Source organism: Mustelus asterias, unplaced genomic scaffold (genome assembly GCF_964213995.1).
Source record: "Mustelus asterias unplaced genomic scaffold, sMusAst1.hap1.1 HAP1_SCAFFOLD_43, whole genome shotgun sequence".
NCBI classification, from domain to species: domain Eukaryota; kingdom Metazoa; phylum Chordata; class Chondrichthyes; order Carcharhiniformes; family Triakidae; genus Mustelus; species Mustelus asterias.
The window spans coordinates 1,313,526-1,334,309 of record NW_027590120.1 but is presented as its reverse complement, the minus strand read 5'-3'; the positions used below and the strand labels follow the sequence as shown (position 1 = coordinate 1,334,309).

Genomic DNA, 20,784 nt, shown 5'->3' with positions numbered 1-20,784 from the left:
TGCTACAATGCCTGAGGTGTTAGTACACCCACATTGCTGTTAGGGAGGGATTTCCAGCTACACATTCCAGACTTTCACTAGACTGTAGGTGGATATCAGATTGAGGTATTCCATTCAACCACACCCAAGGTGAGTTATTCCAATTCTGTTATTGTCCAGGACAATATATTCACAATATCTTTAAAACAGAAATTAAACATTCCCATTTGATTTCAGGCATTAACATATTCTGTTAGTTTGTTCTTTATTGTCGATGTCAGGCTGGGGTTGTTTCCCTTGGAGCAAAGGAGGTTGAGGGGAGATTTGATAGAGGTGGACAAGATTCTGACAGGTTTAGATAAGGTGGACAAAGAAAAGCTGTTCCCATTAGTTGATGGGACAAGGATGAGGGGGACACAGATTTAAGGTTTTGGATCAGAGATGCGTGGGGGTGGGATGTGACGAAGAATATTTTGATGCAGCGAATGGTAATGAGCTGGAACTCGCTGCCTACGAGGGTGGAGGAAGTGGAGACAATAAACAATTACAAAGGAAATTGGATGGGCATTTGAGGGGATTTCAAACAAAAATAGTGACTCTTAACTTCCTAACACCCTGTCACTCTGTGATCCGTGTGAAATTTGGTAACACGACTCAAAGAGCATCAGCCCACTGGAGGCAAAGTCATGAGACCGGCCAGTCCAGCAGAAAGAAACCCTCCGACCCTCCCCATTGACCAACTGTGAGAATGAACAAAATGCAGTCCTGGATGTAATTGAGAGCAGAAACAATAACAGCAGAATCCAACCCCTGGAATCACTCGTGAACTTGTTGGTGTCTCAGCAGGGCGGATGAAAGACTGAATCTCTTCTCACACACAGAGCAGCTGAACGGTCTCTCCCCAGTGTGAACTCGCTGGTGTATCTGGAGGTGGGAGGACCGAGTGAATCCCTTCCCACATTGAGAGCAGGTGAACGGCCTCTCCCCAGTGTGAACTCGCTGGTGTGTCAGCAGGCTGGACGAATCACAGAATCCCTTCCCACACTGAGAGCAGGTGAATGGTCTCTCCCCAGTGTGAACTCGCTGGTGTATCCGCAGGCTGGATAATCGAGTAAATCCCTTCCCACATTGAGGGCAGGTGAATGGCTTCTCCCCAGTGTGAACTCGCTGGTGTGTCAGCAGGCTGGATGACTGAGTGAATCCCTTCCCACACTGAGAGCAGGTGAATGGCCTCTCCCCAGTGTGAATTCGCTGGTGTATCTGCAGCTGGGATGACTGAGTAAATCCCTTCCCACATTGAGAGCAGGTGAATGGCCTCTCCCCATTGTGAACTCGCTGGTGTGTCTGCAGGTGGGATGACCGACTGAATCCCTCCCCACATTGAGAGCAGGTGAATGGTCTCTCCCCAGTGTGAACCCGCTGGTGTGTCTGCAGGTGGGATGACTGAGTGAATCCATTCCCACACTGAGAGCAGGTGAATGGCCTCTCCCCAGTGTGAACTCGGTGGTGTATCCGCAGGTGGGATGACTGAGTGAATCCCTTCCCACACTGAGAGCAGGTGAATGGCCTCTCTCCAGTGTGAACTCGCTGGTGTGCCCGCAGGTTGAATGACTGAGTGAAACCCTTCCCACACTGAGGGCAGGTGAATGGCCTTTCCCCAGTGTGAACTCGCCGGTGTGACTGCAGGCTGGATGAACAAGTGAATCCCTTCCCACACTGAGGGCAGGTGAACGGCCTCTCCCCAGTGTGAACTCGCTGGTGTGTCCGCAGGCTGGATAAATGACTGAATCCCTCCCCGCACTGAGAACACGTGAACGGTCTCTCCCCAGTGTGAACTCGCTGGTGTGACTGCAGGCTGAATGACTGAGTGAATCCCTCCCCACACTGAGAGCAGGTGAATGGTCTCTCCCCAGTGTGGTTGCGCCGATGAGCTTCCAGCTCTGATGGGGCTCTGTATCTCTTCCCACAGTCCCCACATTTCCACGGTTTCTCCATGGTGCAGGTGTCCTTACCTCTCTCTTGGGTGGACAATCAGTTGAAGTCTCGTCCACACTCACAACACGAGTACAGTCTCTCCCCGCTGTGAATGGTGTGATATTTATTCAGGCTGTGTAACTGGTTAAAGCTCTTTAGTCAGTGCATTGGAACACTCTCACTCGAGTGTGGCAGTGTGTTGCTGCTTTTCTAGTCACACTGACATTTCAAATCTTTTCAAATCAACAGACTGGACAATCATTTCTCCTTCCAGATTCAAAGTCCGATGATATTCAGCTCCCAAGGAATATGACTCTGTCAGATCTAGACGTGACGTTTGAGATTTCGGCCTGTGATTCCTCTTTCAATATCCTGTAAAATGAGTTTACAAAAGTCATCAGTGTCAGTGCAGGATAGAAATTCAGAACAGACAATTCTAGTTTCTATGGAACATTCTTTCCTATTTCAGTCCCAAAAAGCTGTAAATCTCCATCCCACACACTCTCCCTCCATTCTCACTCTGCTGTATCTAATGTTCACCCTCCCAATTCTCCTGAAGGTGCTGATTGAGGCTGATTGACAGATCCATGCTCACTGCTTCCTGTCCTGGACACAGAGACCATAACAAATAGGAGCTGCAGTCGGCCATTTGGTCCATCGAGCCTTTTAAACTATTCAATGAGATAATTCGTTCATCTACCTCAGCATCATTCTCCCCACACTAAACCCATATCCCTTGATATCTTCAATATCTAGAAACCAATCAATCTCTCTCTTGAAAATAGTTGATGACTGAGGCTTCACTGTCCTCAGGGGTTGAGAATTCCAAAGCTTTAGCACATCCTTGAGTGAAGAAATCCCCTCACATATTAGCTTTTGCTCCATCTTCTTGTCTGTTCCCCATAACTCTTGACACCCTTGTCAGTCAAAGATCTGTCTAACTGGAATATATTCAATGATCCTCAGCCTCCACTGGTCCCTGTGGAAGAGAAATCCAAAAGACGAACAACCCTCTGAGGGAAGAGATGTCTTGAAATATATAACGGAGCTACAGTTCCATATTACAAGATATTCAGATCCCAAGGAATATGACTCTGTTTGGATGTGACGGTTGAGATTTTTGCCTTTGATTCCTCATTCAATATCCTATGAAATGAGTTTGCAAAAGTCATCACAGTCAGTATGGGATAGAAATTCAGAGCAGACAATTCTAGTTTCTATGGAACATTCTTTCCTATTTCATTCCCAAAATGTTGTAACTCTCCATCCATATCTATGGATTCTATTTAAAAATGAAAGTGGTTGGGCATTTGAAGGAAATAAACTTTCAGGAGAGTGAGGATATCGAGTGGGAATGGGACTGGAATGTTATACAGAGAGTCAGCATGGACTCGAGTTACCGAATGGATTCCTTCTGTGCTGAAATGACTTTATGACTGGAAATGTACAACATCGCTACAGCATTATATTACAATGCAAGAACTAATAATAAAAGTATTTTATTACAGAAACATAAATAATATATCTAATCTGGGTACCATATAATAACACCAGACATATCTCTGTCCTATATTAACGTTCTGTCCCCTTAAATGTCAGCCATCTCCTGGGGAAAGCTGCCCTTTAATGTGAACATGAGGAAAAAGACCATCCTTTTCGACAGACAAATAAATGTGTCAAGCTGAGGGAGCAAAGGATGTTCACCAGGCTGATTCAGGGAATCGCGGGACTGATGTATGAGGAGAGATTGACCAGGTTAGGATTGTTTTCATTGGAGTTCAGATGAATGAGGGGGTATCTCATAGAGACTTATAAAATTCTAAGAAGTCGAGACAGGATAGATGCAGGGAGGATGTTCCCGATGGAGTCCAGAACCAAGGGTCACAGTCTGAGGATTCAGGGCAGACCATGTAGGAGGGAGGTGAGGAGACATTTCTTCACCCAAAGAGTAGTCACCCTGTGGAATTCATTACCACAGGAAGTAGTTGGTGCACAAAACATTGAATGTATTCAAGAGGCGGCTGGATAAAGCACTTGGGGTGAATGGGATCACAGGTTATGGGAAAAAGCAGGATTAGGCTACTCAGTTGGATGATCAGCCATGATCATAATGAATGGCGGAGCAGGCTCGAAGGGCCAAATGGCCTCCTCCTGCTCCTATCATCTCTGTTTCTATATCAATGTCTTTAAGAGAGAGAGAGAGAGAGAGGGAGACCTGGGCCAACCTTCCCAGAGTCTGCACCCTCCCTGGATTCACTTCCTTTCCCTTCAGTTGCTGCAAGTCCCCAATTTCCCCCAGAATGAGAAAAGAAATGGAAAGGGGGAGAAAAGAAAGTGTGTTACTCACAGATGTTGGCCTCTTTTAGGTCAAAACAAATAAACAAACTCAGATTAAGTCAGGACAAAGTAAAAGGGGCAGCTCCCCAAAAGGAGGGAGAACAGTCCGAACAGAAATCAAAGTACAAAGGAAACTTAAAAACATCAAATTAAAATGTGATTATTAGGGTTGATAACGCACCCCAACCCCTGCGGTGCCCAGCGGGCGCGGAAGGCGTCAACCGCGCCCGTGGACACCGCATGCTCCCTCTCCAGGGACACCCGGCCGTGAACGTAGCCGCGGTAGAGGGGAAGACAGTCAGGATGGACGGCCCCCTCGATCGCCCGCAGCCTGGACCGGTAAATGGCGCGTTTCGCCAGGCCCAGGAGCAGGTTCACGAGGAGGTCGCCATCCCGACCCCAACAAAAAGAAAGTGCAACCTAAGACACAAAACATAGACATGGTCCACAGACTTCACAAGGCCACAGAAGGGGCAAGCTTCATAGCCCGTGAACCAGTGAATCCTACGGTTGTGCGGAACTGCTGCATGCATCACCCTTCACCCCAGGTCCCCGATGTAATTGGGGCAATCCCTCCGTAGAGGGACCTCTACGGAAACAAGGCCCGCCAAGGTGTATCCGGGCGACAGGCAAGGAGGCGGTAGTGGAAGGTGTGCAGCAGCAGCCCGCACAGGAAACGCCTCCGCGCGGTAGGAAAAGGCACGGAGGACATTTCCACGAGGCGGCTCAGGCTGTGGGGCACCTGACCCGAGGAGGAGGGTTGAAGTTTTGGGCCAATGTGGAATTCTGTCCGAACAGGGGAACGCTCGGGCGGGATCCCACCGCACGCCTGCGCCGCCTCGAGTTTGCGTGCACTTTCGGGGCCGAGCACGACCGTCCTAAGGTCTAGGATGGCTTTGGCCGCGTGCCGGACGGTCGTCCCCATGCGCTCAGCCAGCACGCGGGGGCCCATCCAGCCCGCTCCTCCGCCATCGAGCACGTCCCCGATTCTGGTCACCCCGGCATCCACAGCCCTCCTCTCCGCCAGCCACCTGAAGTCATACGGCTGGAGGAGCGGATTCCTGAGCAGCGGCTCTCACACGAGAGCTGCTACTCCTGACGGGGGAGAGCTGTGTCGCGAGGCGACCGTGTTCCAGACGGTGAGGAGGTCCTGGTAAAAGATGGGCAACTCCTGCAGGGCGGTCGAAGCACGCCCCAGTTCGATATGCAGGAGCTGCACGTCATAATTGAGGCCGTGCCAGTGGCAGAAGAAATATGGCACACCATTGTGGAGGGGGCTCAACGTAAAGGTACCTTTAGCGGAAGGTCGCTATCTGAGTGCGGAGGCACACCAGACCTTGTCTGCCCTCCTCAAGCGGGAGATACAGAACCGCAGCAGGGACCCAGTGCAGTCGATTGCCCCAGAAGAACCGCAGGAGGGTTCTCTGGATATTGGCGACAAAGCCAGGGGGAGGGGTCAAAGGGACCAGCCGGTACCACAGCATGGAGGCGAGCAGCTGGTTTATGACGAGAACCCGCGCCCGTGAATGGTCACAAACACTCACCTCTGAAACAATTTAACTGATTTTAATATTAAAATCTCCTGCTGGAGCCTGCAGCTGGAAAGATATCAGAAGCATTGGCATCAGAGAAACATCTCCCAGTTGAGGAAATCCCTGGGGAGCGGGGGTGATGTCACTGTGCAATTGTAAGTATGTGATGAGATCACAGACAGGCACACAGAATACCTGGGTCTGTGCAAACCAGTGAACACCACACATTATGGAGGATGTGAGGCTCCTTGACAGGGTGCAGAGGAGATTTATCAAAATGGTTCCAGGGATGAGGAATTATAGTTACAATGTTAGGCTGGATAACTTGGGGTTGTTCTCCTTGGAGCAAAGTAGATTGATTGAGGTGTACAAGGGTACATGGAGGTGTCAAAGTTTACATGCTCTGTTTACACGTGTACAAGCTCTGACTATGGGTCATCCAGTCTCGAAACGTTGGTTCTATTCTCTCTCCACAGATGCTGTCAGATCTGCTGAGATTTTCCAGCATTTATTGTTTTTATTTTCCTTTCTTTTTCCTTCTCTACCACCGCTCTGCTTCATCAATAAGACATTGGGACTCAGGGTTGATGCAGTTTGATGGACAGGTTGTCTCCATTCTGAGCACTGGGGAACAAGCCCCTCCCACTGATTGACAACATTGCCCTCTACAAACATGGCGGCCGCACGTGCGCACTGCTGCCTATTGCCCCCAATAAAGATGGCGAACGTTAACCTTGGACGAACACGAGGAGCTGCAGCCTTGCTCGGTACAAACTGGGTCCGGGAAGTTCTCTTCCGCGGTTTGCGGCTTACACAACATGCTTATGCAGCGTTTCCACCCACCTGGACGATCCATTGCTCTCTCCGTACCTCCAGTCACCTCTAACAGATTTCCGAGCCCACAGCAAAAGCCGTTTCCCATCGCCATTACTCATACTGCGCATGCTCGAGTCAAAGTTGGCCCCGCCCCTCGTTCGCTCCGATTGGTTGGAGGACCGACCGCTCCATGTCGGTCCTCCAGCACTGTCCCCTCTTCCCATTGGTCCGCGCTGCCGTCAATCAGCCGGGCATTGTGACGGTGATTTGCTGCTTGTCCAATAATAACAGTAAGAAGTTTAACAACACCAGGTTAAAGTCCAACAGGTTTATTTGGTAGCAAACGTCACACAAGCTTTCGGAGCCTCAAGCTCCTTCTTCAGGTGAGTGGGAATTCTGTTCACAAACAGAGCTTATAAAGACACAGACTCAATTTACATGAATAATGGTTGGAATGCGAATCCTTGCAGCTAATCAAGTCTTAAAGGTACAAACAATGTGAGTGGAGAGCTTCCACTCTAAACACGTTAAAGAAGCCATCCCCTACGGACAAGCCCTCCGTATACACAGGATCTGCTCGGATGAGGAGGATCGCAACAGACACCTCCAGACGCTGAAAGATGCCCTCATAAGAACAGGATATAGCGCTCAACTCATCGATCGACAGTTCCGACGCGCCACAGCGAAAAACCGCACCGACCTCCTCAGAAGACAAACACGGGACACGGTGGACAGAGTACCCTTCGTCGTCCAGTACTTCATCGGAGCGGAGAAGCTACGGCATCTCCTCTGGAGCCTTCAACATGTCATTGATGAAGACGAACATCTCGCCAAGGCCATCCCCACACCCCCACTTCTTGCCTTCAAACAACCGCACAACCTCAAACAGACCATTGTCCGCAGCAAACTACCCAGCCTTCAGGAGAACAGTGACCACGACACCACACAACCCTGCCACAGCAACCTCTGCAACACGTGCCGGATCATCGACACAGATGCCATCATCTCACGTGAGAACACCATCCACCAGGTACACGGTACATACTCTTGCAACTCGGCCAACGTTGTCTACCTGATACGCTGCAGGAAAGTATGTCCCGAGGCATGGTACATTGGGGAAACCATGCAGACACTGCGACAACGGATGAATGAACATCGCTCGACAATCACCAGGCAAGACTGTTCTCTTCCTGTTGGGGAGCACTTGAGCGGTCACGGGCATTCAGCCTCTGATCTTCGGGTAAGCGTTCTCCAAGGCTGCCTTCACGACACATGACAGCGCAGAGTCGCTGAGCAGAAACTGATAGCCAAGTTCCGCACACGAGGACGGCCTCAACCGGGATATTGGGTTCATGACACACTATCTGTACTCCCCACAGCTTGCCTGGACTTGCAGAGTCTCACTGGCTGTCCTGTCTGGAGACAATACACATCTCTTTAGCCTGTCTTGATGCTCTCTCCACCGCATTGTTTGTACCTTTAAGACTTGATTAGCTGTAAGTATTCGCATTCCAACCACTATTCTGTAAATTGAGTTTGTGTCTTTATATGCCCTGTTTGTGAACAGAATTCCCACTCACCTGAAGAAGGAGCTTAAGGCTCCGAAAGCTTGTGGCTTTTTCTACCAAATAAACCTGTTGGACTTTAACCTGGTGTTGTTAAACTTCTTACTGTGTTTACCCCAGTCCAACGCCGGCATCTCCACATTAGCAATAACAGAGTCTCAGTGTAACAATGACACACACAGGCTCCAATACAATCAGAGTGGAGATGGGGCACAGAGACAACACAGCAAAGCACTGACTTACTCTGAGTGTAACAAATACAATGTTTGTTCAAATAATAAGAGTCACGTTGCAGTATGTTAGCGAACACAGCATTGGATCCAATGTAATGGTAATACAGTCAGTATCTCGTGCACCATAACCAAAGTTTCGGTTTCATTTGATAGTGTGAGTGAGTCATGGTCTATTGATATAATGTATTTAGATTCCGGTGTGTGTTCCTCTGCCACTGTCATTATCAGACAATAGCCTGTCTGTTATTCCAATTCTGCTGTATTCTACAACTGCAGTTTCAGTGTCTCTGAGGTCATTTTAACTGCAGGTAATCTGACATTAATGGAGACAAGAGGCCCAACAAACATTTGATTATAATAGGAGGACAAAGTGTAAGGGAACAATGATATTTTAAGGTGTCTGTGTTGTGGTGAGTGTCACTGGGAGGTGAGTGATAAAATACAAGTGGAAACATCATGACAGAGACATGTGACTGACTCGGCCTGACTGAGAGCTGTTATACTCGAGGCGAGAATAATGAGGACATGGGGAACTCCAGGGATTTCTGATATCTGAGGTGTATCTGTTAGAGGAACTGAAAATAATCAGTTCTTCCTCATGGTTATCTCCAGTTCTCAAGTTACACAGACACACAGGAAAGAGATCTGACAGCTCATCAAACCCAATATTTTAATCTTCTGTTTGAGACACATTATAATCGAAAAGATCAAATATTAAAACCTGAGGAGAGAAACATTCAGAATGTCACAAGGATGAGTGAACTGTCTAATTAATCCCATTCACCATAACTTTGCCAATTTATCCTCTGCAAGTATTTATCCAATTCCCTTTGAAAGCTACTATCAAACTTGCTTCTAGCACCTGTCAGTTAGTGCATTCCAGATCATATGAAGTTATTGTGTAACAAATTCTCCTTATCACCCCCTCCAGTTCTGTTGTCAATTAAATTAAATCTCTGTGTCCTCTGCTTACAGACCTTCCTGCACGGAGGAAATCGATTCTCTCCATCGACAAACCCTCGTGCTCCTGGGAGATAATTTCTCTCCATTGACACTATCATAAATTATTTGTCATTTTAAACACCTCTATTAAATCTCCCAGCACATTCCCCAACCTAAGATGGATAACCCATGTTTCTCCTGCCCTGAAGAATTATATGGACTCAAAATGTTAACTCTGAACAGATGCCGCTGGACCTGCCGGGTTTTTCTGCTTTTCTCCCTGTCATTCCTTCCATAATCAATCAGAAACTCTTCATGATTTTGAACATCTTGATCAAATAGGAACAATCAGACCCTGAGAAAGATACAGAGGGAGAGACAGAAAGAAAAATTGAGAGATTTTAAAAAGCAGAAAGATGAGGTGGTCAAAGATAAAAGCTGAGAAACAGAGGAAACAAGCAATACAGGGAGAATGCTCTGTATGTAAGGGAGCAGGCTATCAGTTCCCAGCTATGGGGAGCAGAGGGAACTCAGTAACTGATCCACAGACACAGCTGGTTATATCTGCGAATGGAAACTCTGAACAGAAATAACTGGCTCATTTGTAAATGTCACCACAATGTGACCTGTGTGACTCTGCCCTGACTCTGTGGACAGATAAAGGCCGCATTGACAGATGTTCTCACCAGATTGTGGTCCCTGGATTTATTTTCTGCTCAGAAATGAGATGTGAGGTTTGGAACCGGCAGCAGAGAAACAGGAAGTTGTGTTACCTGAGAATGAAACAGCCGGTGTCAGTTTGATGTTATCACCGTGAACAGTCTTCCTGCCTGTGAGGGTGAACTCACTCTGACAGCATCAAGAACAACCACACAGATTGCTGCCGCTCTCAGCATTACATTCAGCTCCATTCCCATTTTAAACAATAAAGAAAGGAGATTATTTGGATTTTTAACACATTCACTGAATTGGGAGATGGACTGAGGGTCATCACTGGGAGAAATGAGGAGGAATTAGAGAACAAATGAGTTTTCCCAAAGAGGGTTATTAGAAAAGAGGAGATTTAAAGTGAGTCAGGGCCTGTCAGAGGAAGTGGGAGAGAGAAACAGAGAGGATTGAATCTCCATCAATTAGATGTTTTCTCAGACAGCGAAGAGAGATGAAGTTTGTTTGTGCCTTTTCAGAGAGAGGTAACGAGAGAGAGAAAACAATGAATAAGTTTAAGCAGATCTGAAATAGGAAGGTTAAATGAGTGAGTGTTTGAAAGAAAGATAGAGAGACATTAAGTGATGAACACAGTATCTGAGAGGGAAGAGGTTAAGTGAATGAGAGAGGAGCGAGGTTAGAATGTAAGAGAGATGGAAGGTAACGTGTGAGTGAATGCCTGGAGAGAGAGAGAGAGAGAGAGATGTTCAGTGAGTGTTAGAGAGATGAGAGAGGTTAAGTGATTGAGTTTCTGAGAGAGAGGAGATGTTGAGTGAGTGAATGTCTGAAAGAGAGGAGAGCAGGTTCACACCCAGGGGTCACTGAGAATGATCAAAATAAGGAGATCACCCAGAAAACTACCAACAGGAAACTTCAGCTGAACACATCACTCATTCTTAAATGGTCAGTCAGGGCTCTGTTGCTGCTCAGCTTCTCTCTGTTCTGTTTATAATGGTTAAAGGCTGATAGGAGTGAGGTTTATTTAAAAGGATAGTGTATGGGAAGCACACATCAACAAAACTGAGAATTCTTGGACACACACTGCAGCTCCTTCTCTATCTGGGAATCAAATTGTTGTCTAATTGTCCCAGCAGTTAACAGGCTCCTTTGAACTTCTCCAGCTGCTACTTTAATGCAGACTTCCACCAATTTATTTGAAGCCAGTTTCTGTTCAATAAACCAGGACTGACACACACACATTAAAATGTTTTACACTTTTCTTCATTCTAAGTCTGGAAACCTAAACCTGCCGTTTCACTCTCAGTCAGGAATAGATCCCAGTTTTACACCAATCTTTGACAGCACGTTTCCCGCATTCACCATTGTTCTTCCTGACTCTAAACACAGTTGTAAAGGAGCTTCTGTTCTGTGTCTGGGAGCTCGGAACCATGGAAAAGAACGACTGGGACACATTTCTCACACACCTCAGGATTCACCCACACGGGGACTTTGCTGTCAGTGAAAAGTGACGAAAAAGACCAAAGTGCTGTTTATCCCTCTCAGCGTGACCCTGAAGGACTGGGTCAAGAATGAAGTTCTGTTCCTACTGTATGACCCTCCCTCAGATTGCCCTTTCTGAGCTCCAGCCTGGTGACGTTAAACACTCAAATGGAAAAGACAAAAATCTACAACAATGGTTCAATCAAATGTCTATTTCACATTTATTCAGAATATCAAACCTCAACAGAAGAAAAAAGTCAGAGTGAAGATGATTCAGACCTGGATATGATTAACAGCATCAATAAGTGTAGAATCCAAACCTGGCAGTCCCTTGTGAACTCGCCGGTGTGTTAGCAGGTGGGATGACTGAATAAATCCCTTTCCACAGACATTACAGGTGAATGGCCTCTCCCCAGTGTGAACTCGCTGGTGTTTCAGAAGATAAGATAAATGAGAAAATCCCTTCCCACAGACAGAGCAGGTAAATGGCCTCTCCCCACTGTGAACTCTCTGATGTGTCAGCAGGTTGGATGACTGACTGAATCCCTTCCCACACATGGAGCAGGTGAACGGCCTCTCCCCAGTGTGAACTCGCTGGTGATTCAATAGGTTGGATGAACGAGTGAATCCCTTCCCACACACGGAGCAAGTGAATGGCCTCTCCTCACTGTGAACCTGCTGGTGTGTCAGAAGGTTGTATGAACGGGTGAATCTCTTCCCACATTCAGAGCAGGTGAACGGTCGATCCCCTGTATGGAGCTGCTGGTGTATCAGAAGGTTGGATGAATTAATGAATCCCTTCCCACAGTCTGAGCAGGTGAAGGGCCTCTCCCCAGTGTGAATTCTCTGGTGGTTCAATAGGGCAGGTGGACGGCTGAATCCCTTCCCACACACACAGCAGGTGAATGGCCTCTCCCCAGTGTGAGTATATTGGTGCGTCAGCAGATCCTTTTTGTTTTTAAAGCTCTTCGCACAGTGGGAACAATTAAAAAGTTTGTTATCAGAGTGAACAAGTTGATGTGTCTGCAGGTGGGATGACTGAATGAATCCTTTCCCACACAGAGCAGGTGAATGGTCTCTCCCCAGTGTGAATACGTTGGTGCGTCAGCAGATCTTTTTTGCATTTAAAACTCTTCTCACAGTCAGAACATGTAAACATTCTCTCATCTGTGTGAACAAGTTGGTGTGTCACAATGTGGGATGAGCGAGTGAATCCCTTCCCACACACAGGGCAGGTGAACGGCCTCTCCCCAGTGTGAACCCGTCGGTGAGTCAGAAGGTTGTATGAATGGGTGAATCCCTTCCCACAAACAGAGCAGGTGAACGGTCTCTCCCCAGTGTGACTGCGCCGATGAACTTCCAGTTGTGATGGGAAACCGAATCCTTTCCCGCACTCCACACATTTCCACGGTTTCTCCATGGTGCCCTTGTGTTTCTCCAGGTTGGATGATCAGTTCAAGCCACATCCACACACACAACATACACGTAGTTTCACCCTGCTGTGAACTGTGATGTTTTTTCAGGCTGTGTAACTGGTTAAAGCTCTTTCCACATTCAGTTCACTGGAACACTCTCACTCGGGTGTGTGTTTGTCTTGATGCTTTTCCGGTCATACTGATGTTTAATTTATTTGCCCACAGGCAGAACAGACAAATATTTCTCTTTCTATATTCAAAGACCGATGATATTCAGCTCCGAAGGAACTGAATGACTTTGTCAGATGTGATGTCCGGTTTGAGTTTTCTGTCTGCCAATCTTTCACTTCCAATATCCTGTAAAAACAGTTTAGAAAAGTCATCACTGTCAGAACACGATACAAACTCTGAACAGACAATTCTAGTTTCTCTGGAACATTTTTTCCTTTCTTGTTCCCCCAAATCAGTAAATCCCCGTCCCACACACTCTCCCTCCTCCCTGGGCTGAAATCCAAACCCATCTCACCATTTCTTTCCTCCACTCCCAGTTTTCTCCCTCCCTCTCCTCTATCTGGATTCAGTTCTCCAGCTCCTGTCTGCAGACTGACAATAAAACCAATGGGTCTTACTGGGGGTGTTGGGGCCTCCAGCGGGTGTTTGTGAATCCTCCCCGCCCACCTCCCAGGGTTTCCTTCCTTCCCAGAGATCAGAGTCCTCATTGATTTGAGGCCAAAGTGTAACCTCTTATTTATTGTCCCCCTCCCCCATCCTCTGATGTGAACCATCCTCCAGTGGCTGAGCCAGGATGGGGCCGTTAACCTGGGCCTGTTCCCGGGAGGGAGGGAGGGAGAAGCCCCGCAGCTGCAAACCAGGGAGCTGACAATGATTCTGAAGGGTTTGCGGATCCACAAAGTGTTTCCAAATCCTCCCAGCCACCGCCTAACGCTGACTCCGCTTCTCCGGGACAAACAAGCGCCAAGGACAGCAATGACACTGCGCATGCTCCACATCACAATGCCCGGGGACTGATTGACGGCAGCTCCGGACCAATAGGAAGAGGGGTCGGGGCTGGGGGACCGAACGGGAGCGGCTGGTTCTCCAACCAATCGGAGTGAATGAGGGGCGGGACTGGAGGACCGAATGGGAGCGGCTGGTCCTCCAACCAATCGGAATGAATGAGGGGCGGGACCTGAAGCATGCGCAGTGCGGGTGAACCAGATAAACTGTTGGACTTTCACCTGGTGTTGTTTGACTTGTTGCTGTGTTTACCCCAGTCCAACGCCGGCATCTCCACATCACTGCGGGTAATGGCGACGGACGGACGGTTTTAGTTTGGAAGCGAGATCAATACGAGGTAGAGGGCGGCGCGCGGGGAATGATAAATGTGGCGGGTGGGTGGAGAGGCTTTGTAAACATGTTGTTCAAACCCAAACCCCGGAAATGAACTTCCCGGTTCCCCCCCTTTGTACCAAATGGAGCGGCAGCTTGTAGTGTTAGACCCGGGCTGACTGCCGCCATTGAGGCTGCATGTGGGAGGCCGGCAGGGATTGTGATCGGAGAGTGAAGCCCCGACGTCACAATGGAATGGCTGAGGGTGTGACGTCACAATGGAATGGGTGAGGGTGTGACGTCACAATGGAATGGGTGAGGGTGTGACGTCACAATGGAATGGGTGAGGGTGTGACGTCACCATGGAATGGGTGAGGGTGTGACATCACAATGGAATGGGTGAGGGTGTGACGTCACAATGGAATGGGTGAGGGTTCCAGATGAGCTGAGACTGGGCTGGAGTCGGGCGATGGCACTGACATGTGGCCCGGTGGCACAGTGGTTAGTGCAGCTGCCTAACAGCGCCAGGGACCCGGGTTCAATTCCAGCCTCAGGTCGCTGTCTGTGCAGAGTTTCTACATTCTCCCCGTGTCTGTGTGGGTTTCTTCCGGATGTTCCGGTTTTCCTTCCACAGTCCAAAGATGTGCCGGCGTTGGACTGGGGTAAGCACAGTAAGTAATCTCACAACACCAGGTTAAAATCCAACAGGTTTATTTGGTAGCACAAGCCACAAGCTTTCAGAGCACTGCCCCTTCATCAGGTGAGTGGGAGTTCTGTTCACAAACAGGGCATATAAAGACACAAACTCAATTTACAAGATAATGGTTGGAATACGAGTCTTTAAACGTAATCAAGTCTTAAAGGTACAGACAATGTGAGTGGAGAGAGGGTTAAGCACAGGTTAAAGAGATGTGTATTGTATCCAGCCAGGACAGTTAGTGAGATTTTGCAAGCCCAGGCAAGTCGTGGGGGTTACAGATAGTGTGACATGAACCCAAGATCCCGGTTGAGGCCGTCCTCATGTGTGATTGACAGATCCATGCTCACTGCTTCTTGCCCTGGATGCAGAGAGCTGAAAATTTCCATGCAGGATGCCAGACAGATAAATGTCTACATTACTGGAGTAAAAATGTGTGGAATATACAGACCGAATTCACTTCATTTCCTTCAGTTGCTGCAAGTCCCCAACTTCCCCCAGAATGAGAAAAGAAATGGAAAGGGGGAAACATTGATTTCCTCCCAGATGTTGAACAGAGGAGGGAGTTTCACTCTGAAGCTCATTGGACAACTTCCGCATTGTGACGTCACAATAGTGTCCTGCCTGAATCAGCCAATAGGAATCACTCTGCTTCGCGGTGACGTCTCCGGGTTCCAGTGCTCAGGCCCGGGCGCGCGGACCCAGGAGCCCCGCCCCCACCCATTGTTCCCCTCCCCCTACACCTCCTTGAACCAAGGTTTCCAGGCAACCGGCTGATGGCTCCAGCAAGAGCGAGAAGCCGCTCAGTGAACTCTCCCTCCCCCCGGCCCAGGACTACACATGTGCGAGGGAGAGGGGAAGCTGCGCATGTGCGGGGGAGAACCCACCCTCTGATCTTCATGCTGAGGTGTTGACCAATGGGAAGAGTTGGAGGACCGGAAGGACTCTGGTCTTCCAGCCAATCAGAGTGTGGGCTTTGTGTGAATGAAGATTGATCTTCAGACAGACTCAAACTTCCTCCTGTCTCAAACATCTGTGAGTAAAACACTTTCTCTTCAACCCCCTTTCCATTTCTTTTCTCATTCTGGGGGAAATTGGGGACTTGCAGCAACTGAAGAGAAAGGAAGTGAATCCAGTGAGGGTGCAGACTCTGGAAAGGTTGGTCCAGGTTTCTCGCTCTCTCGAACCAGAAAATGATCCATTTCTGCCCACTGTTTGCTGTTAGCCAATCTTCTATCCACGCCAATATGTTATCCCCACAGCATGAACTTTTATTTGCTGCAATAACCTTTGATGTGGCACCTCATCAAATGTCTTCTGGAAATCTGAGTACAGCGCATCCACCGGTTTCCCTTTATCCAATGCCCGATGGGGAATTTTAGAAAATTGAACAACACATCAACGATCTCACTCTGTTAAGACCCGAGAATGAAGCCCAGCAGGACCCGAGGACTCATCAGCCCACAGCTCCAACAGTTTGCTGAGGACCACTTCCCTGGGAATTGTGCTTTTTCAGAGTTCATCCCACACTTCTGTTTTCTGATTTCCAGCTGTTTCTGAGTTTTAACTGTAACCTCTATTGTGAACACCGAGGCAAAATACTTGTTCAATTCATCTCCCAGCTCCTTATTTTTCATTATCAATTCCTGGACTCACTTTCTATTAGACAGTTAAGAAATGAGGTGGAGCAAGTGACTGAAGTGTCAGTCAGGGAGCACTATTGGGAGCACCAATAGTTTCAAAATAGTTCAGGAAAAAGATAGGACAGGTCCACAGGTCAAGGCCCTAAACTGGAGCAGGGCCACTTTTGTGGGCATTAGGCAGGATCGAGCAGATGTCGATTAGGTGAGTTTGTTTGAAGGGAAAGGAATGACTGGCAAATGGGAGGTTTTAAAAGTGTGATATCAAGAATCCAGGGGCAGTATATTCCTGTTAAGATGAAGGGAAAGAATGGTAAATTTAAGGATCTCTGGCAGACAAGGGACATTGAGGCTCTGGTCAGGTAAAAGAAGGAAGCATACATTGGGTTTAGGCAATCGGGGACAAGTGAATCACTCTGACTATAAAAAGTGTAAGAAAATACTGAGGAGGGAAATCAGGAGGACAAAAAGAGGGTATGATATGGATCTGGCAGGTAAGATTAAAGAAAATTCCAAGAGGTTCTATAGCTATATTAAGAGTAAGACGGTGGCTAGAGAGAGAATAGATCCCCTTAAAAATCAGTATGGCCATCTGTGTGTGGAGCTACAGGAGATGGGTGAGATTTTTAATGAATACTTCTCCTCTGTGTTTACTGCGGAGAGCACCATGGGGGCTAAAGAAATAAGGGAAACAAGTGGTGATGTCTTGGGCACACGCTCGTTACTTGGGAGGAGGTATCTGTAGCCTTATAAAAGCAAATTACTGCGGATGCTGGCGTCTGAAGCCAAGGGAGAAAATGCTGGAAAATCTCAGCAGGTCTAGCAGCATCTGTAAGGAGAGAAAAGAGCTGATGTTTCTTGACGAAATGACCCTTTGTCAAAGCTCTGAAACATCAGTTCTTTTCTCTCCATCCAGGTGCTGCCAGACCTGCTGAGAATGGGGAGAGAGTGTGTGGGATGGAGATTTACAGCTTTTGGGGAATGAGAGAGGAAAGAATGTTCCATAGAAATTGTTCTGAATTTCTATCCTGTACTGACACTGATGACTTTTGGAAACTCATTTTCAGGATATTGAAAGAGGAATCACAGGCCGAAATCTCAAACGTCATGTCTCGGCGTGACAGAATCGTGTTCCTTGGGACCTCAATATCATCGGACTTTGAATCCAGAAGGAGAAATGATTGTCCAGTCTGTCGATTTGAAAAGATTTGAAATGTCAGTGTGAGTGAAAAAGCATCAACACACTGCCACACTCGAGTGAGAGTGTTCCAATGCACTGACTAAAGAGCTTTAACCAGTTACACAGTCTGAATAAATATCACACCATTCACAGCGGGTAGAGACTGTAATCTTGTCCTGTGTGTGGACGAAGTTTCAACTGATTGTCTACCCAAGAGTGAGGCAAGGAAACCTGCACCATGGAGAAACCATGGAAATGTGGGGACTGTGGGAAGGGATACAGAGCCCCATGTCTGCTGGAAGCTCATCGGCGCAGCCACACTGGGGAGAGGCTGTTCATCTGCCCTCAGTGTGAGAAGGGATTTAATCAGTTCTCCAGCTTACGGACACACCAACGAGTTCACACTGGGGAGAGACCATTCACCTGCTCTCAATGTGGGAAGGGATTCATTCAGTCATCCCACCTGCGGACACACCAGCGAGTTCACACTGGGGAGAGGCCATTCACCTGCTCTCAGTGTGGGAAGGGATTCACTCAGTTATCCAGCCTGCAGACACACCAGCGAGTTCACACTGGGGAGAGGCCATTCACCTGCTCTCAGTGTGGGAAGGGATTCACTCAGTTATCCAGCCTGCAGACACACCAGCGAGTTCACACTGGGGAGAGGCCGTTCACCTGTTCTCAGTGTGGGAAGGGATTCACTCGGTTACCCGACCTGCGGACACACCAGCGAGTTCACACAGGGGAGAAACCATTCACCTGCTCTCAGTGTGGGAAGGGCTTCACTCGGTCATCCACCCTGCGGACACATCAGCCAGTTCACACTGGGGAGAGGCCATTCACCTGCTCTCAGTGTGGGAAGGGTTTCAGCGTTTCATCCCGGCTGCTGAGACACCAGCGAGTTCACGAGTGATGACAGGGGTTGGATTCTGCTGTTATTGTTTCTGCTCTCAGTTGCATCCAGGACTGCATTTTGTTCATTCTCACAGTTGGTCAATGGGAAGGATCAGAGGGTTTCTTTGTGCTGGACTGGCCGGTCTCAGCCTCCAGTGGGCTGATGCTCTTTGAACCTTTTTGTGAATACCTGGTTTCAAATGTCACAAGGATCACAGAGTGACAGGGTGTTAGGAAATTTAGAGATATTTAGTCAGAAGAAAACAGAGGTTGGCAGTGCAAAGGTACATTTCTGAATGGAGGGCTGTGACAAGTGACATTCCTCAGGGATCAGTGCTGGGACTTTTGCTGTTTGTAATATATATAAATGATTTGGAGGAAAATGTAACTGGTTTGATTGGTAAGTTTGTGGACGACACAAAGGTTGGTGGAATTGCGGATAGCGATGGGGACCGGCAGAGGATACAGCAGGATATAGGGCAGTTGGAGACTTGGGCAGAGAGATGGCAGATGAAGTTTAATCCGGACAAATGTGAGGTAATGCATTTTGGAAGGTCTAATACAGATGGGAAATATACAGTCAATGGAGAACCCTTCAGAGTATTCATAGGCAGAGGGATCTGGGTGTACAGGTGCACAGGTTATTGAAAGTGGCAATGAGGTGGAGAAGATAATCAAGAAGGCATACGGCATGCTTGCCTTCTTCGGCCGGGGCATTGAGTTTAAAAATTGGTAAGTCATGTTGCAGCTTTATAGAACCTTAGTTAGACCGCACTTGGAATCTAGTGTTCATTTCTGGTCACCACACTACCAGAAGGAAGTGGGGGCTTTGGAGAGGGTATGGAAAATATTTACCAGGATGTTGCCTGGTAGCATTAGCTATGAGGAGAGGTTGGAGAAACTTGGTTTGTTCTCACTGGAACAACGGAGGTTGAGGGGGGCGACCTGATAGAAGTCTACAAGATTATGAGGGTCATGGACAGAGTGGATAATCAGACGCTTTTTCCCAGGGTGGAAGAGTCAATTACTAGAGGCATAGGTTTAAGGTGCGAGGGGCAAGGTTTAAAGGAGATGTACAAGGCAGGTTTTTTACACAGAGCGTGGTGGGTGCCTGGAACCCGTTGCCGGGGAAGGTAGTGGAAGCAGATACGGCAGTGACTTTTAAGATGTGTCTTGACAAATATATGAATAGCATAGGAACAGAGGGATATGGTCCCCGGAAAGGTAGGGGGTTTTAGTTCAGACGGGCAGCATGGTTGCTCCAGGCTTGGAGGGCCAAAGGGCTTGTTCCTGTGCTGTAATTTTCTTTGTTCTTCATTCTGTTTGGAACATCCCAAATGCCCATCCAATTTCCTTTTTAATTGTTTATTGTCGCTACTTCCTCCACCCTCGTAGGCAGCGAGTTCCAGGTCATCACCATTCACTGCATCAGAATATTCTTCCTCACATCTCCACCGCCCCCCCCCCCGCCGCCCCCCACTCCCCCTCCCTTGCATCTCTGACCCAAAACAAGAAATCTGTGTCCCCCCTCGTCCTTGTCCCATCAGCTAATGGGAACAGCTTTTCTTTGTCCACCTTATCTAAACCTGTCAGAACCTTGTCCACCTCTATCAAATCTCCCCTCAACCTCCTTTGCTCCAAGGAAAACAACACCAGCCTGACATTGACAATAAAGAACAAACTAACAGAATATGTTACTGTCTGAAATCAAATGGGAATGTTTAATTTCTGTTTTAAAGATATTGTGAATATATTGTCCTGGACAATAAAGGAATTGGAATAACTCACCTTGGGTGTGGTTGAATGGAATATATCAATCTGATATCCACCTACAGTCTAGTGAAAGTCTGGAATATGTAGCTGGAACTCCCTTCCTAACAGCACTGTGGGTGTACGTACACCTCAGGCATTGCAGCAGTTCAAGAAGGCACCCTTGGGGTTGGGGTTGACCATGGCCAAGGCAGCTACATACAGCCACATATTCTGTTATAATTGAAGGACTGCAGATTGAATGTGAGGCATTGTGGGACTGGACTATCTTGACCATATTCCTGTGACTGCCCGGAAACACGTGTCTATTTTAAAGAACAAAGAACAATACAGCAC

General features: G+C 47.9%; 2 protein-coding genes across 4 annotated transcripts in view; one reads left to right on the top strand and one right to left on the bottom strand.

Moving 5' to 3' along the window:
* Positions 1–307: 307 nt before the first annotated feature.
* Positions 308–20,784, bottom strand: part of LOC144482864 (uncharacterized) — a 29,481-nt gene continuing 9,004 nt past the window's right edge. Inside the window, exons 3-5 of the mRNA XM_078201704.1 lie at positions 12,701–12,879; positions 11,896–12,369; positions 308–1,932 (exon numbers count right to left, since the gene is read on the bottom strand). Coding sequence (XP_078057830.1) covers positions 796–1,932; positions 11,896–12,369; positions 12,701–12,879 — 1,790 coding nt within the window. The 3' untranslated portion in view covers positions 308–795. The remainder of the gene's footprint in view (positions 1,933–11,895; positions 12,370–12,700; positions 12,880–20,784) is intronic.
* LOC144482915 (uncharacterized) lies at positions 14,156–20,460 on the top strand. 3 transcript variants are annotated; one of them, XM_078201775.1, is made up of 2 exons: positions 14,156–14,292; positions 17,672–20,460. In XM_078201775.1, exon 2 carries the CDS (start codon positions 18,023–18,025, stop codon positions 18,695–18,697), a length of 675 nt encoding a protein of 224 aa, XP_078057901.1. In that variant the 5' UTR covers positions 14,156–14,292; positions 17,672–18,022; the 3' UTR covers positions 18,698–20,460. The 3 variants fall into 3 exon arrangements, with proteins under 3 accessions (XP_078057901.1, XP_078057902.1, XP_078057900.1); XM_078201776.1 differs by lacking the exon at positions 14,156–14,292 and adding an exon at positions 14,691–14,938; XM_078201774.1 differs by lacking the exon at positions 14,156–14,292 and adding an exon at positions 14,691–15,027.